Source organism: Camellia sinensis, chromosome 13 (genome assembly GCF_055761805.1).
Source record: "Camellia sinensis isolate YWXY chromosome 13, ASM5576180v1, whole genome shotgun sequence".
Classification (NCBI taxonomy): domain Eukaryota; kingdom Viridiplantae; phylum Streptophyta; class Magnoliopsida; order Ericales; family Theaceae; genus Camellia; species Camellia sinensis.
In genome coordinates, this window is record NC_138973.1 from 58,613,224 (window position 1) to 58,631,839 (window position 18,616).

An 18,616-nucleotide genomic window follows, 5' to 3' on the forward strand; every position below is an offset into this window, starting at 1 on the left:
ATTCAACTCAACTCAATTTATGTTAATGTTTTAGCTTAAATAAATATCCATGGCCATTTTGTGCCCCTACACTCATAGTATGATATTTCTCACTCTGCTATGTGCTTATAGCTGTTACCCCTTTCAGGTGACGAGGTTTAGCGGGATCAAAAATGGAAAATGAATCGCTATGTTATCTTGTTTTCTATCTTTTATTATTAGACTCTTGTAGTACAATGAAGTTCAAGTAACTATGTTTTAGTTCCTTTTAAATAAACAGTTGGTACCCAGTTATTTATTTTAATTTATTTAATTTATCTGCTTGCGCTGTGACTACAGAATTATCCGAATTACATTATTTTTATCTTGTTACGACGCTGAGCCTTTGAGTACCGGGTTTGGGTCGTGACAAGAAATAATTAAAGTTTTCATAAAATATACAGGTAATGAATATTATGTAATCATTATTACTTCTGTTAGGTTTTTGTAATTGGCAATTCCGTTTGACAAAACTCTTTTTAGTTGTAATTTTATTCGATCTTTTATTTCAATGAGTCTATGAGTATTTAGATATGAATCCAAATCGAATTGTGTCTATGTAGAGGAGTTTGTGATCTTAATCCTATCATGTTTTCCACTTCGCTGAATATGTCAAGGTCGAGGGGCAGTGCCCCCAAAGCAAAAGTAAAATTACAGTCGAAATTGTTTGACCGCTCGAGCGGTCGATTGTGCACTCGAGTGAAGATACAATCCTTTCAGAAGTTTCACTTACCTGCAAAAGTACTTGGAGTTGTATTTTTACGCTCGATCGGCCTTTTCTGTGCTCGAGCGTAGATCCTTATTCTGAAACATGTGATTTTGTTAGACTGCTCGAGCGTCCATTCCTGCGCTCGAGCGGAGATTGCAATTTTGTTTGTTATAAATCTGCGATTAATTCAGTTTCTAGGGTACGGCTTCCAGTTCTTCTTTTTGGGTATTAGGGTTTTCATCTGGAGCTTCTTTACTTGTTTCCTTTGATATCTGTGAGAGTTTATATCATGAATTTAGTGGATTATATCAAAGGGGTTCAGACTTTCTCTAATCCAAATTTGGCCCAGTTCGGCCCAATCGGTCCACTTTTGGACCCATTTTTGATAATAAGAACTGTTCACATTTTAGAGTTTGTTGAGTACATTATTCTTGTAAAAAAATCGCGTTGATCGAATAACAGATATTATGTATTCGGAACACTTTTTGTCAAAAAAAATATACAATCAAAAAATTAATGATTCATAAAAAGTTAATCTGAATACATAGTATCTGTTATCCGTTCGATGTGATTTTTTACAAGAATAACGTACGCAACAAATTCAAAAATGTGAACGATTCGGATTATCGAAAAGGAATCCAAAAGTGGGCCCAAGAGGTCGGACTAGATCCTCCAGTCCAGATGGTGGATTGGACGCAAGCCCCAGCCATATCAAAGGGTTTGTTTATTTTGTTTTATTCACAAAAGAGAGAATTGGTCTTCGGTGGGTTTTGTGAAATTTGGGCCTAAAGCTTTGTTGGATTCTGAAGTGGCTCATTGTCGTGGATTCGACATTGATGTTATGGATTTAACGTTGAACAAGACAATTCTGAGGTGAAGACAGTGGTAAAAGAGACACATTGGGGTTGGTTCAATTTGAGAGTGGATTCGTTAAGTAATTGAGAGTACACTTGTGTAATTTTTTTTGTCTTCTTAGTGGATTTTATTGTGGCATTGGCCCATGATTTTTTTATCACAATTGGAAGAGCTCCAATTATGATTTTTCCACATTAAATTGTTGTGTCTATTCGTCTTTGATTGTTTGATTGCAATTGTTATTTACTGGTTAAAATTGATACATAATCACAAATAAATATCTTGGGGATTATTAGTTTTTTTCAACTTCAATGAAAGCAAAAATTGATAAATGTTTTGGCCCTTTACCTCATCCTTTAAGATTAGCCATAATAATTGGTTATAGGTGTAAAGAAATTGGTGTACAATAATTTTTAGAACGTATTTTCGTTAATCAAACACAGTTTATCTCTATTATGCAAACATGCAACAGATTATTTGAAGGATACAGAATAACTGCATCTATAAATACACCTACACATACGACACTAGTAGTCTCATCTCGAGGTGGGAGATTAAGTGTTTTTTCAACAATAAAAAGTAGAAGAATATCTCAACATACAAGCGTAAGTAGTTCTGAACTATAACATTATTTGGAAAGCTCGTCAATGGGTGATTTCAATAATTTTGACATTTTGGATTGGTGGAAACAAAATGAAACTATGTGGCCTGTGATTTTACAGATGACCTATGATATACTAACCGTTCCTATTTCTATAGTTGCTTCGGAAACACCTTTTAGTGCAGGTGGACGGGTGTTGAGTAATTACCACAGCAGGCTATCACCCTAAATGGTTGAGGTACTGATGATATCCAAAAATCATATGCATGCGCTTATGAGAAGACAAAATTGTAGTGAAAATGATAGAATTCAAAATGATTTGGATGACATATTCTTGGGCAACGCGACTGAAATGTTGTCTCCTCCGATGATTGATCAACAATTTATTTTTTACTATTTCATTTTGTTATTTTTTTGTAAGATTATTGAGGTTGAGTATAATGTAAAAGATTGATATGTTAATAGGTGCCAACCTAGTTGAGATGTAGTTAATCTATAGTAATGCAATTACTCTACCATCATCAATAATCTACATCTATTTTATTTAATGATATAACTTTTTGTAAAATTTTATTTCATTTTGAAATAAAAATTATTCATTCAATAAATGTTAACTAAAATACTCTACTATAATTTTTCTTTTATTTTTATCCCTAATAATCTACATATCGTTTATTTTTCTAAACAAAAAAGGCCCGCCCAGGCCCGGCCCCGTACACGGTCCGAGCCTAGGCCTACCGACCTAGCCTTAGACCCTATTTTGAGTGGGTATTGGCTTGGGCCTGAGCCCTACTTTTTTTGGCCCACAGATCGGCCCGATCCCATCTGACAAAAAATGAGAGCCCACAAAGCCTGTTTGGGCCGGCATGAGTCCGAATGAGCCGGGTCGGGCTATTATTACATCCCTACTTGCAACTTAAATGAAAGTGTGAAACAAATTTTTTTTTTAATTGCATGTTCGGATCGATTTGTTTGTGCACCCCTCAATTAACTCATTATAATAACTCGAATTTGACACCGTGAATCGTGAAACAGAAAGGTTTGAAGCAGTACAAAGCAATTACAATTTGAAATTATTTCGCCAATAAAGATTGAGAGCTCTAGAAGAGTTCTAAATGGATGGGACCTACTTATGATATGATGTGTGTGCTTGAATGTTTTTTTTTTTAATTATATTTTTTGTTTTTTTTATTCCTCGTCACATATTAGATCTCTCTTATTACTCTTTTGCAGATTTGGTATTATGACCATTCAAATGGTTGGTTGTAATTTTCTTTAATTTTTGCTTTCCCAAATAAGGCCTTTCTTTTTCATATTTGGTATGATCACATATTTGGTATGATCACTAAAATGGTGCCTTGTGATTTTACTTTATTTTTACTTTATGAAGTCTTCCAAATAAGGCCTTTCTTTCAAAGTAAGAATTCAATGTTTATCTAATTTATTAAACCATCTCCAACGGTTCATCAGATTTAGTATCAAATTTAAATTTGATGAAAAAAGTCATTTTTTCTGCTCCAATGGTTTCACCAAACTGATATCAAACTGAGAATGGAACAAATTTTTCACCAAACTGAGAATCTGCGTGAGCCTTCACCAATTCATTGTGTTGTAACGTTGCAAGTGAGCCCACCGGTCAACCTATCAGACGTCTGGCCGATCGACCAACTGGTCGACCGGAAATAGGTTCAAACAGTTCAAAATAGGTAGGTTCATACAGTTCAAAATAGGTAGGTTCATACAGTTCAAAAAGATTAAAAAAAATAAAAAAAATAAAATTAAACCTTATTGGTCGACCAATCGGTTGACCCACGGGATAACAATTCTTTTGATGCACCGTTGGAGCAACTGATATTAGATTGAGAAAATGAGTTATTTTTTACTCAAATTTTGTAAAAAAAATACTGAACCGTTGGAGATGCTCTTAGTGATACATATAAAATGATAATTGAAGATTTGCTTTTTTAAGAAGATAGTAAAAAGTTACATTTTAGTTTTTAAACTTATTTTGAATTATATCATCTTTTTTATTTTTTTATATATTTTTTAAATGAAGTTAAAAAATTAACTTTTAACCAATTTTTCAAAATAATCCATTGTTTACATGTTAATCTTGAATGATGTACCACTCTTGGATTTTAGTGCCTTGAAAATAAAATTTGAAATTAATATTTTTATAATTTTTTATTTTTCCTTTTCAAATAACTTTTCACCCCATCAATTTCATTATTACAGGTTATCTGGTAGAGAAAATTAGAGAAACAACCCTCTTTAATTTTGGATAGTAGGAGATATCCAATATATTTTTTTCATTAGCTAAGATTCCTCAATGAAATTTCTCTCTGATCATACTAGAGAAATTTGATCAGAGAGAAATTTCAAAATTGATCTGTGAAAATTAAAATTTCTTTGTGTTGGGATGAATATCAAATTTTCTCTGTGAAAATGTTGAGGGATCCCAACTAATATAAAAATATTATATGTATTTTATCTTATAAAATCTTAATATCAAGTTCCTTAAAAAAAAATTCCCTATTTAGTACTATTTATATGAGTTTATTCATATATAATAGCATAAATTTTATTTTGGAAATTTGTTCTAGACTATTTACTGTACAACTAAATTTAAAGAAAAAAAACAAATTCTCAAAAAGTTAGAAGAGACATAATTTTAACTTTTACTTTTTGTTTATAAACTTTTAATTTATAATAAAGTACACCAAAAATATTTTATTTTTAGTTCAAAATTTAAATTTTTATTAAACAACTTTTCAATTTAAAAAATTTAACATTCAGTTTTCAATACTTAATTTTCAGTTTTTAATTTTCAACTTTATCAAACATCACTTTATTAGTATTTTTTTTTCAAGTACATCTTAAAAACAAATTAAAAAAAATTTAAATACTTCTTATACAATTCTTAATATTAAACAATTTTCAGAAATAGTGAACTTTTGTATACGGAAAAAGTATATGTTATGTGGTGCATTCTACTATTGTGATTGACTTTGACGGCATGGTCCACTACATCTATGTTAGGTGTTTAGGGAATAATAGAAACATATACATTTGCGATTGGTGAAAGGTAGTGTCACGTGATATCTTAGCGCCATACAAAAATTTCTAAATAGATGAAGTTATTTAGTGTTTAAGCAAATCCAAGTGGCATTTCTTATTTTTGTTTTAAAATTTTAAAAAATGGATTATACTAACAAGTGCTCTAGAGACATTTGATGAGGAATAATCAATAATATTTTATTTTATTTAATAAATCTTGAAATTTGATCCATTTTAAGTAATAGATTAAAAATAGAAAGTTATTAAATTCAAGATAATTTAATATAAGTAAAAATTATACAAAATTACAAATTTAAGACAAATTAATACATTAAGTAAATCTTAACAAATGTCCAGGGACACTTGTTAGTATGAGGAAAGTTAGGAACACAAATATCAAATATAAAATTGGATACATATGTCTGGGGTCTACATGACGTGGGATCCAACTTATGTGAAATAATGTGTTCCATAATGTATTTGGTATATGTACACCTAGATTTATTATTTTAGTATTAGTCTTAAAAAATAAGAAAAATAATAATTCAATGTGAATTAAAAAAAAAATCAAATAAGTACTAAAATTTATAAATTTTAATAGTAATTAAAGTGTTAAATTTCTTTATTAACTTATAATTATTTTAAAAAGTTTTCCCCCTAAAAAATAACATAAATTATGGTAAAAATCGAGCATTATTTCAAGAGGATTGTTTTTTTTTTTTTCTTTTTTTTTTTCATAAACGTGATGAAATTGATCACGTGGGAGATGTCAATGGTAATCGCGTTGAACAATTTTAGAATGGTCGATTGTACCACTACCGGTTAGACTCTTTCCGAGAAACACCAAACGTGTTTTTTTGTTTTGGTTTTGTGGGGCTGGTGTCAGACGCATCAATTATGTTTTGAGAAGTTGATTAAAAGTTGATTTTTAATTTTTTATCAAATTTTTTAATTTTTTTAAAAATAATTTAGAAAGTTGATAAAAAGTTGACTTTTGATTTTTTAGTTTAATATTTGTTTATGGTGTCAAATCAAATTAAAATGATCAAAATATCCTTACCCAACATAAGAAATTTATTTTTTTATTTTTTTGTCATAGGCCCCAATTTGTAATTTCACACTTGCATTTTTGGCACTTCTCAAACCATTTTTGTTGCGTTTTTGCCACTTGCGTTTTTGGACATTCTGACAAAAACGTGACTTTTTGTTTTGGTTCCCAAAACGGCACTAATTCATGTATAATTTTAATTATGATATTATTATTGATCTTATTCATTATATAAATTACAAATATTAATTTTTTTTTTAAAATTATGCCACATTATCAATTAATAAACTAATTAATACATATAACATTATTTTTTTTGTTATTGTTTTTATTTTTTTGGGCTATGTATGAACACAAAGGTAATATTTGATAACGTTTACGTTTTTAGTTTATGTTTACAAAAATTTTATAGATTGATTTTTGTTTATTTTTAAAAAACATAAACTACAAACAAGTTTGGTTTGAAAAAAAAAAATAAAAATTTTAAAAACATAAACTAAAAAATATGTTTGTTCAGACTTAAAATATTTATATTTATTTTTTATTATTTCTGACAATAGGATCGTACATATTATAATTGAAAAAAAATTAATTAAAAAAATTAATTGGAAAAAATATTATTTGGAAAAAAAATATTGAAAAAAAATTAATTGTAAAAAAAATTGTTAGTCAAAATTTTAAATTTCTATTTAAAAACTAAATTTTTTTTCAAATTTATAAACTAAGAGAACTATTTATAAATCAAAAACATTATCAAATAAATTTTTATAAATATAAATTAAAAATTAAAAATAAAATGATTACCAAATAAGATTGTATAAATTTTAAGTGGATTGTATAATTTTTTTTTTCCTTTCCCCATAAACGTGATGAGGTCACGTGGGAGATGTCAATGGTAATCGCGTTGAACAATTTAGAATGGTCTATTACTATCGGTTAGACTCTTTCTGAGAAACACCAAATGTGTTTTTTTTGTTTTGGTTTTGTAAGACCAGTGTTATACGCATCAATTATATTAATTCATATATAATTTTAATTACGATATTATTATTGGTCTTATTTATTATATAAATTATAAATATTAAATTTTTTAAAATTATATACATTATCAATTAATAAATTATATACATTATTAATTAATAAATTAATTAATACATATAACATTATTCTTTTTGTTATTTATTTATTTATTTTTAGTATGTATGAGAACAAAATATTTTGGGATAGGGGAATTGGTGATCCTCATTTTCAAATAAGGTTATGTTTAACCTTCTCTAAAATCGTCAAAAAATTAAAAGATCATTATTTTACATCGTTTTATTTAAGTTATATTATCTCTTTATCACATCACTCAAACCTCAACTCATGTTTCATAAAAAATTAAAAAAAAAAAAAATATTTGAGACCCCTTTTTAGGAATACCCCCACTACCCCTGCGGTGATATGAACTAATGATTGTTTGTATTGTTTTTTTCTTCTTTCTCAATTAAACCAATCACAAGTAAATGAAAATTGTGAGATGATATTTTGTAAGAATCTAAATCATTACTATTAAAAAAAATACATTTATTTAGAACCTCCAAACAACCATATATGGAAAAAATTTATTATATATATCCTCAGTAATATATATATACACTGTTTGTCTACACACACCAGACCAGTTTAATTATTCAATTCTCCTCTCTGGCTCTGGCTCTGGCTCTGGCTCTGGCCCTCTCTCTCTCTCTCTCTCTCTCTCTCTCTATATATATATATATATATATACAAACTTATATAGATTGTGAATTAGGGCTTTGTGTTGAGTAGTGTTGTGAGTTTGTGTTGAGTTTGATTTGAAGAAGAAAAAGGAAATGGACGGAATTGATCACTTAGCTGATGAGAGGAACAAGGCTCAGTTCGATGTTGATGCCATGAAGATCGTTTGGGCTGGTTCTCGTCATGCCTTCGAAGTCTCCGATCGCATTTCCAAGCTCGTCGCCGCCGATCCTGTGACTCTCTCTCTCTGAAATTTAATTTTTTGTTTTTGTATATTGACTGTGTTCTTGAAATTAGGGCAAGGTGTATTTTGTTTTGTTAATCCTTCAGTGCCGTGTTTATTTTGTTGGAGTTGTTCTCTGATGTCTTGGAAAGCGGTAGATTTGACCTGTCTGTTCAATTAGTTTTAGTATTTCTGATTTGGAGTATTAGTTTGGTAATTTTGTTGGCGAATTATATAATTTTCTTGCAATCAAATGGAAATTGGTGGTTTTTCAATTTTAATTTTGACTAGTTAGCATTTAGGCTGTGTTTGGTCGTGGGATTTTGGGAGGGATTTGGAATGGGAAAAGAAAACTAGATGAAATATGAATAAAAGGGAAAGAAGAAAGGTGCGTGAAAGAAAGTGAAGGCATCTCCAAACTAAACACTGCATTAGTGGGTTAGTGCTGTATTAACCAGATGTCTGACTTGGCTGTGCTGAGAGCATCTCCAACCTTAACTCTTTTTTGACCAAAAGCTTGATTTGATATAGCTCACTCCAATGGCAATCCATTTTTTAATCAAATCTTCTTAAAAATACCTAATCTATCCCAAAAAGCTTCTTTAACCAATTCTGGTGAAAAAAAAACCACATCTTCAATCCTCTCTATATATAATTTTAGCAAACGTAAATGAAGAAAGTATTGTTGAAAATTTGGTGAAAGATTTGATTCATACCTGATTTGATGAAATATTTGGTGAAAACTTATTTGATACAAGTTTGATGAAAGGATTGAATCTCATTTTCACCAAATTTGTGATCAAATTTAAATTTGATAAATGATTTGGTGGAAGATTGGAGATGCTCTAAGATAATGATTTAATCAGGACATTCGGGAATCTGGTCTATAATGAGAGATTGGGATGATTTTGGGGAATATAATTTTATTTTGATGCTTAAATATCCTTAACTATAGTTATTTATTTTTCAAATTTCTATAAGCGTCCGTACTGGCATTATCGAGGGACTAATCTTTATGAATTTTAACTTCATGTAGTTTCTCATATGGAACATTTGATTTATGGATTCACATGGCTTTTCACAGTGAATCTGTCTTTTCATTTTCTGGTATCCTTTTAAGTTTAATAAATTAACAAAATAAGAATATGTTATTAACTTGGTTGAGTTTGTGCATTGGACATACATGAAATGCCTAAATCTTATAAAATTCTCAAAGCCAGGACCCTAATTCTTATGTATTGTGGGGGGGGGGGGGGGGGGGGGGGCAAAGAAAGAAGGAATGTTACAGAGTTGTTGGGAGTTTTTGGGGGCCAAAGAAAGAAGGAAAGTTACAGAGTTGTTGGGAGTTTTTTGGGACTCGAGAGAAGTTCAATGTGCTGGGTTTCATTGAAGCTATGGATTAATGCAAATATAGATAGGTATGCATGAAGGTAGATAGATGGATCAACATATGCTCATTGTGTAGTTGAGGGTTTCCATGCTGTACAACCCAGGGAAAATAGTTTACACAAAAAAATCTGTGTAATGCTGTTTGCTTTTTAGTTTACTTAACATTGTTATGATTCTTATCAGTGATTCAGTGGTTTTGGTTATTTAATGTATATTTTTGTGCATTGCTTTGGGATTTAGGGCTTCCGTAAAGATAACAGACCTATGCTTGGCAGAAATGAGTTATTCAAAAATACTCTTAGAAAAGCAGCTTATGCTTGGAAAAGGATCATTGAGCTCCATCTCTCTGGTTTGTCTTCGTTTTAGGTTCTATTATTATTTTCTTAAATTTCATTAGCTCATTAGGGACATTTCAATTTCATCTTCGTGTTGTAATTTGCAATCTTAGAGTGCAATTTTGATTATTGCAGAGGAAGAGGCTGCTAAGTTAAGGTTTTATGTGGATGAACCTGCTTACACTGATCTTCACTGGGTAAGTTCTAGTTCCTAATTTTTGTGTGCGAGTTTCTTAATTTTAAGCATATTGAAGTGCATTAACATCCTCGCATATATATATATATATATTAACTTATGAAAAAAAAAAACAGGCATACTCATATGTTTTACTGAACTGTTAATAGCTTGCTTGACATGTTAGTTCTAAGGTACTTTGAAGACGCATCTTCTTCTTTGTTTCACAGATTGCAAAATATGAGCTTATTTTTCATCATTTTCACCTTCTATTGTTTTCCACCATATCTGTAGGGAATGTTTGTACCTGCTATAAAAGGGCAAGGCACTGAAGAGCAGCAGCAGAAATGGTTGCCATTGGCATATAAGATGCAAATTATTGGCTGCTATGGACAAACTGAACTCGGTCATGGTTCCAATGTGCAGGGCCTTGAAACCACTGCAACATTTGATCCTCAGACTGATGAGTTTGTTATTCATAGTCCTACATTGACTTCAAGCAAAGTGAGTAAAATGTTTAACCAGAGTCTTTACTTGATTACTGAAGAACGTTGGTCATCATTATTTAGGATGCTCATTAGATAACACATAGATGATAGAACCAATGTTGTCTTTGTTATCTTTAGTGAAAACCAGTAATTATTGTGCGTCAGCCTCATGAAGTCCTTGCGTCTTAACATTCTTGCTTATTATCTATAGGTGTCTTTTCTCATATCTACTGTTGCCTTGATTGAACTTTCTGAAAGTGGGTTCTTATAAATCTTACTTTACTATTTTGTACAGTGGTGGCCTGGTGGGCTGGGTAAAGTGTCCACGCATGGTGTTATTTATGCACGTCTTATAACAGATGGTCGTGACCATGGAGTGCATGGTAACTACCACAGCATCTGTTTTAATCATAGCATGAAAACTGGTCTGTTTAATTTGACATGCAAAACATCACATTTTCCTATTATAACTTTCTATTGTATTGCTTCTTTTCTTTTAGGTTTTATTGTCCAATTACGGAGCCTGGAAGATCACTCGCCTCTTCCAGGCATAACTGTCGGTGATATTGGAATGAAATTTGGAAATGGAGCATACAACACCATGGACAATGGGGTCTTAAGATTCGATCATGTGCGTATCCCAAGAGATCAGATGTTGATGAGGTGTGTACTTTACTACATGTGCCCTTCTATTGCATGTATACTGTCATACTAATTCTGGAGGAAGCTATTATGTTAAGGATTGGAAGTCGAAACTATTGCATTTATAGCAATCGTGTTGTGGTAGGTTAATATGTTTACCCATACTCATGTTAGGTCATGTCGAGATGGGTATTCCGCAGTGAAGTAAAGGGGTCTATGTAACAGAAATGCTGGGAATTGCTGGTTGTAGTGCTGGTTGTAGTTGTTTTCTTGTAGTGCTGGTTGTAGTTGTTTTCTCTGTGGCAGTGTGGTTGTTGCTGTGTTTGGCTCCCTTTAGGACTTCAAATTTTACTTGGATATTTGGAAGCACTATTTCAATGGTTTCCATTGTTAAACAAGAAACAGCTTTGTATGGTATTTTGATTAAGGGAAGAGAAGTAATCAAGATAAAAGCTTCTAATATCTATTTGATAGGAGTTGGTTGAAGCAGTGAAACATTGAGAGAAAAGGGGAGAAAAGGTAAACTGGTGTGCAAGAGTTAATCTTGCATTTTATGCTCCACCTTAAAAACTTTAGAGAAATTTTAAATGTTGAAGCATTTTTTAATAGGAATATAATTTATAAGAATATGAAATCATGTATGACCAATGTCCACACATACACATAGGACAATTAATATCTCACATCATTCAATACTGAGTTAAAAACTGAATTTACTTGTATTCTTCCTTAGTACCACTTAATCAATTAGTGTTACTATCTCTAATATGCTTGAACAAATAGGACTGCTGTTCTGAAGGTTCTTTAAATGCCTCAGGGTTTCACAGGTTACGCGGGAAGGGAAATATATGCAGTCTGATGTTCCCAGGCAGCTAGTTTATGGTACTATGGTATATGTTCGACAAACAATTGTAGCCGATGCTTCCTGTGCTCTATCACGGGCAGTTTGTATTGCTACAAGGTATAGTGCTGTTCGTAGACAGTTTGGATCACAGGATGGAGGACCCGAATCCCAGGTAGTCAAGCAAAATTCTCTATACGAAAGCTATAAAGTAATCTAATGCCTTGAATTGTACATTTTGTGGAGTGCTACCCTTGCATGCAGTCTTGCAATTCTTGCTATAATGTTCTGATTTAGGGTTATCTTTGGCGGGATCACTATTGAGGATATAATCCCTCTTTCTTGATTACAGTAACAATACTTCCAGTAATCCATGTAATCTTGATATTTCCTTGTCAAGAAAATCTTAAACTTGATAGTGTTTGTTTAAATAAAATTTTAAAATAGTAAAAATGACAAAAATCCTGAGGATGAAGCCTTGATTCTACATCCCATGGAGAATGGCATGCCTAAAGGACCTGTCTACGGACAAAGTGTGATTCAAACATGAAAATGCTTGTTTGAGTTTGAGAGGAATTGCTTTTGGCAAATATGTCAATTGTCATTTTTTCAAATCATGTCAAAGGTTAGGTGTATTTTGCTGTCATTTTTGCAAATAATGCTAACGGTTAGGTGTATTTTGCTCAACACTCCTAGCAACCCCCCAGTGGTGGGACCGGACCTGACAATGGACTTTATGGAAGAAGGCATCAAAGTAAACTAATTTCTAAGGTTTTTATTTTTATTTATATTTATCTTAAAATAATAATTCTGGAAGGTTTTTGTAGTTTTCTTAGTCTAGGTGACAAGTTGCTGGGAGCTGTCATTTATCACAATTGCTACTGATACAGTTTCTGGAGAGGAAAGCAGAAATAATTTTATCACAATTACTACTCTCTTCTCTTCTACCACAGACAATAATGTTAGGATTTTTTTCACAATTGCTGCTCTTTCTATCACTGACTTCTGTTCTTTGATTTTATTCTCTATAATAGTGACACTCCAATTGATTCATTTATGCCGCGTTTGGTTGGGGGATTTGATGAGGGATTTGGAAAGGGAAATGGAAAATGTAGGTGAAATGTGAATAAAACATATTTATATTTCACCTAGTTTCACACACTTTTTCCTTTTTCTTTTCTAAATCTCTCCCCAAATCCCCCAACCAAACACAGCATTAAGGATTCACATTACTCTAGTTTCTGTATGAGATGAGAAATGTGATTTTCCAATTCTTTTGCAAATCCAACAATTTTTATTCTTCTTAATCTTAAATGAATTCTTGTTCCTTCAATTGATTAAGTAATTCGAGCAATGCCTGCTCTTCTTCAATGCCTTGATGCTACAGTCCATCTTGCCAATCTCTTTAATTTATTATCTAATATACCTTGAGTCCTATTTAATTCTGTTTGAATTTCTTGGCAAAATTTTAAAAGTCTAGATATCCTAGTTCATCATATTCATAATCATGCAGTTAGAATTATTCCTTACAAGGTAGTAGGTGTACTCTCCATTACCAATACAGGTACTAGAAGATCTCCATAGCCTTTGCTCTCAATGGAATCGCAACTATTATTTAGGCTTTATTTGTTTATAATTTATGTGTCCTTCTGTACTATGTTATGTAGATTTAGAACAAGGTTGGGGTGCAATGTACATCCAGCATTTGTATTTACTTACCCTTCATTTATGTAGACATGGGGATTTGGATAAGAACCTGACATGAGTGCTTCACCTATTTTGAAATAATCGTTTAACGAAGGAACAACCTGAAGTATACTTTGTATTCACTGAGATATATGGCTACATTAAATTTGATCTATATTACTATGTTCATTTTGCTGGTCATGCTTCGTGGTAGGTGTCTGAACAACTGGGCCTAGTCTTGAGGTGATTGTGTCTGAGAATATCCTCACTGTTGGTGAATTTCAGAAATTAATTCTTGATTGTTGCATCAGCTCTAAAGACCTCTCTAGTGATTTTGCTCCCCGTTTGTTCTTTAGGTGATCGATTACAAAACTCAGCAAAATAGGCTCTTTCCTTTGCTGGCTTCGGCTTATGCCTTCAGATTTGTTGGTGAGTGGTTGAAATGGTTGTATACGGATGTGACCCAAAGATTGCAAACCAATGATTTCTCGACATTGCCTGAAGCCCATGCGTGCACTGCTGGTTTGAAGTCTGTGACGACTACTGCTACTGCTGTAAGTGATAGAAACTGACTTATATTACTATCTTGCTCATCATACTTTTTCTCAAATGGTTCTCCACAAACGCACATGCATGTATGAGTGGAAAAGTTAGTTGTTGACATCTTTAATTGATTGATGTTGATGAGTAGATAACCGTTAGTAACTTGAGTCTCTTAAACATTGCTCCTTGCACTGTTGACGTGACACGACGTCTTCTGAGTGCATCAGATTAGACTATAGTTTTAAGACAGGAGAATTGTAATAAAGAACATGTATTTGAGACCTCTGGATACTAAATGGAGACAAGTCTCTATACATATATACTGGTACCTTAAGCTTTGCTACTGGTAGGTTTGGTTAAGATTGACCAATATACAGTAGCATTTATCAAACTTAATTTATAATTTTGCCTCTTAATTTCTACTGGAAGGAAGTTTTACTATTCTATTTCATTCAAAATCATCCCCTTCACTCCATGGCACTTAATTTTGATGCCCTTTGCTTTAGACTTGTATCAATAAACAGATCATCTGTTGACATTTGCTCAGCTGACCTTTCTATATCTAGATTCCCTATTCCTTTTGTTTCTGCAACTCTTGAGACTATTGTCTCAGAAGCAGGATGTTTTGACTCTTCAGTTTCACTGATTTATATTGTTTGACAACTTGGCTTTACTTTTTTTCCCCTTTTAATTGACTGTTACCACATGTTGGACCTCTCATATGAGCTGCATTTGTTGTGGATGTATTTTTTTTTTATTTTGTGGCAAATGATTAGTAGCTCAGCTCAATTTATGAGGCTTTCCTTATTAGGAGAGAGTATGAGAAACAGTGCATCTCTTTCTACAATGATCCAATGGCTATGAATTTAGTTGGAAACTAGAGTTTCTGCAGCAGACCTGTAGCTTCTTCCTCCTCAGGCTGCTCTAACACGACATCTTCATGGTACTTGTGATGTATCAATCTATCATTTAGTTTCCAAATGTTTGGTTACTCATTGCAACTTCATAAAATATCATTTCCAATGACAAATTCTTTGTTTGCCTTTCATTATTTTGATAGTGTATTCGTAATTAGTCTTTGACTCATTTAGAACTCATTTAACCCTAGATTTTTGTATTTCCTACGGAAGTTCAATTATTTCTAGGCAAATAGGTGATAACAAACTGAACCATTGTATCTTGTGAATTAAAAAAAGTATGAAACTGATTTGTGGTCTATTAAAATTACTCATTCTGCAACTAGGGTATGTATTTTATGAGCCACTCCCTCCACTTAGTTTGTTTATTTCATGTATAGCCTGCAATAGTGATAAATAAATACTTCATAATGGTTTACCACTCATGTTTGTCGCAGGATGGTATTGAAGAGTGCCGAAAATTATGTGGCGGCCATGGCTACCTTTGTACCAGTGGGCTTCCTGAATTATTTGCCGTTTATGTCCCTGCCTGTACATATGAAGGAGACAATATTGTGCTTCTTTTACAGGTACGTGATATGACTTACTTTTAACATTGTTTTTAATTGTTTTGATTTCTCTTTTATTCTTGATATGAAGGTCTTGAGATACGGTATTGAATGAACTTAACTTGCTGCAGCAGTAGTACTATTTGGAAACAAGATCTGCGTTCAATTTATAGTTTTAGAAAGCAGGGGATTGGTGATATGGATATCAGTAGAGATCTTCCACAGTATCATAATTGTGTTTTATATCTGAGCATTGCTTATAGAATCTGAAACTCATCAATCTTCATGCTGGACTTTGGTTTCTGGAATTGAATTTTGACTTCTAATTTGCATTTTATTTCTTTGGATAGACAGTAGATTGTAGAACTTACTAAGAAAGGGGGAATCATACAAAATATTTTGTTGAAATTTCAGTCAATTCAATCTGCCTTGATAAATATGTCTTGGAATTTTGGTTGCATTTGCACTGGTATTTTCTTTCTATGAGTTCAAGTCTTGTATCTACTACTGTTTTAAGTCACTAGATAGATAGCCTGAATAATTTTGTAATCCAAACTCCCATGATAGGTTTAAACTATTAGGTTTCAGTGTATACCAGTTGAGCATTTGGGTATTAATATGTGGTAGATTGCAACTGGGTTATTCCATCACAGCTGCTCATGTGTGCCTTTCTTCTGTAGGTTGCAAGGTTTCTCATGAAGACTGTTTCCCAGCTCGGGTCTGGCAAGAAACCAGTTGGTACAACATCTTATATGGGACAAATTGAGCATCTAATGCAATGCCGTTCCAATGTTCAAAGAGGTATTTGGTCCTTTTTTGAGTGTGCTGATTATTTCCTCTTGTTTGAGCTTTCAGGAGTGTGAAGGTTGAAACAGTGTTCTGCGAAGTGTGACAATTTACATATAACCATTTATTGTTGTCTTAAGAAGTTATTAAACCACAATCATGTATGTAATACTCGATTGTAATTTGAACTGTCAACTACACAAGACACCTTAACAAATCACTAGTCCAAGAGACAATGGTCTCGATTTGCATTCACAGTTCTTCACTTGTATTCTGTCTTTTGATGAAATGCAGCTGAGGATTGGTTAAAGCCTAGTGCAATATTGGAAGCATTTGAGTCAAGAGCTGCTAGAATGTCTGTTGCCTGTGCTCAAAATTTAACCAAGTTTACAAATCCAGAAGAAGGTATTTCTGCTTTGATAGAAGTCAAATCTTCTATGTTTTTTTTATTTTCTGCTGTTACTGTGTAAAATTTCACCGAACTTAATGGAGGAACATATGTGCAGGAATGGTTAAATGCTTTCATCATTATTATTATTCATCAATTTTGGGTCATCATTATCTATCTGATGCATTGGCTTGGGTAGTCAAATGATGAGAATTACATGAACTAGATGATATGGTTCTTTAAGCGTTTCTTCTTATGCAGTCGTGCTTATAATAAAATAGATTTACATTTCTATCTATTGTTGTTTTTTCTCTTTAGGCTTTGCGGAACTCTCAGCTGATTTGGTGGAGGCCGCAGTTGCTCACTGCCAATTAATTATAGTTTCCAAGTGAGCTACTTTTTCTCTCCTGTTAATTTTAGATCTGAGAACTCAACAATATCTTTGCTTCAGCTATCTCCGCTAGAGATGAATGCTCAAGGAAAATTGTTTTCTTGTTCTTCTACCTTTCTGTTTTTATTTTTTTATTTTAAATGTGGAAATAAGAAAATTTCTTCTCATTCAGGTTCATCGAGAAATTGTTACAAGACATTCCTGGAAAGGGGGTCAGAGAACAATTAGAGGCGCTCTGTAACATCTATGCACTCTTCCTTCTTCACAAGCATCAAGGTGATTTTCTCTCCACCGGCTGTATCACCGCCAAGCAGGCTTCACTTGCAAATGATCAGCTCCGATCTTTGTATTCTCAGGTTTGTCCCAATAATTCAGCTTTAACTACTACCCTCTTTAACCCAGCTTGATTTGAAACTGCCGGTTTGCTTACTAGCTTCAAATTCATGTTTTGTCTTTAGGTTCGTCCAAATGCAATTGCTCTTGTTGATGCATTTAACTACACTGACCACTTCCTTGGCTCGATACTCGGCTGCTATGATGGAAATGTATATCCGAAACTCTACGAGGCAGCGTGGAAAGATCCTCTGAACGATTCAGTTGTGCCTGAGGGCTACCATGAATACATCCGCCCATTACTGAAGCAAAATCTCCGTACTGCCAGACTCTGAAAGAACTTTGTCCGACTGATACATCTGAAATTTCGCTCTCATGTATTGCTAATAAAGCTACCTGTTTGTTGCCCTTCAAATAGGGAAGGTTTAAGGTAGATTAATGGGATTTTTTTCGTGTTGGTTGATAGAACAATACTATTTATCATTATGGTGAAATTGGCTCCAAGAATTGTTCAATAAGGATTATATATCCCTTAAGATATGGCTCGTGTTTGAATCTTGAATGTGAATATTTCTCTCTTTTCTTCAACAAATTAATAATCTCTTTTTATATTGGGGAAAGATTTTGGAGACGGGTCTGACATGCCTCCAGATAGGGTTTTGGATACACTAATCACCTCCATGATTATATGCTAATTAATTAAGAGGTTATTTTGCTCATGCTCTGTCACAATGTAATTGTTCGTTTTTATTCGCGCATGCATGCAATTAAGTTCATCGTATCTCACAACGATTACTTTTCAACACGATCATTATAAAATGATTAGTTACCTACAATCTTCATGTGAAACATGGTTCGAAATCATGTGAGAATGGGACTAATCCT

At 32.6% G+C, this 18,616-nt stretch overlaps 1 protein-coding gene across 1 annotated transcript; it reads left to right on the forward strand.

Moving 5' to 3' along the window:
- The first annotated feature begins 7,908 nt into the window (after positions 1-7,908).
- Positions 7,909-18,323, forward strand: LOC114279706 (peroxisomal acyl-coenzyme A oxidase 1). Its single transcript, XM_028221991.2, has 14 exons — positions 7,909-8,279; positions 9,899-10,007; positions 10,129-10,190; positions 10,463-10,672; positions 10,952-11,039; positions 11,157-11,319; positions 12,116-12,314; positions 14,182-14,379; positions 15,723-15,854; positions 16,514-16,634; positions 16,914-17,024; positions 17,326-17,395; positions 17,571-17,754; positions 17,857-18,323. The coding sequence occupies exons 1-14, from the start codon at positions 8,142-8,144 to the stop codon at positions 18,064-18,066; spliced, it is 1,995 nt and encodes a 664-aa protein (XP_028077792.1). The 5' UTR covers positions 7,909-8,141; the 3' UTR covers positions 18,067-18,323.
- Positions 18,324-18,616: the final 293 nt, after the last annotated feature.

Coding starts and splice junctions, on each gene's coding strand:
- LOC114279706 (XM_028221991.2), top strand. CDS start 8,142: ATGGACGGAATTGATCACTTAGCTGATGAGAGGAACAAGGCTCAGTTC. Junction 17,025..17,325: donor GTTTACAAATCCAGAAGAAG/GTATTTCTGCTT, acceptor TTTTCTCTTTAG/GCTTTGCGGAACTCTCAGCT. Junction 17,755..17,856: donor TCCGATCTTTGTATTCTCAG/GTTTGTCCCAAT, acceptor TTTTGTCTTTAG/GTTCGTCCAAATGCAATTGC.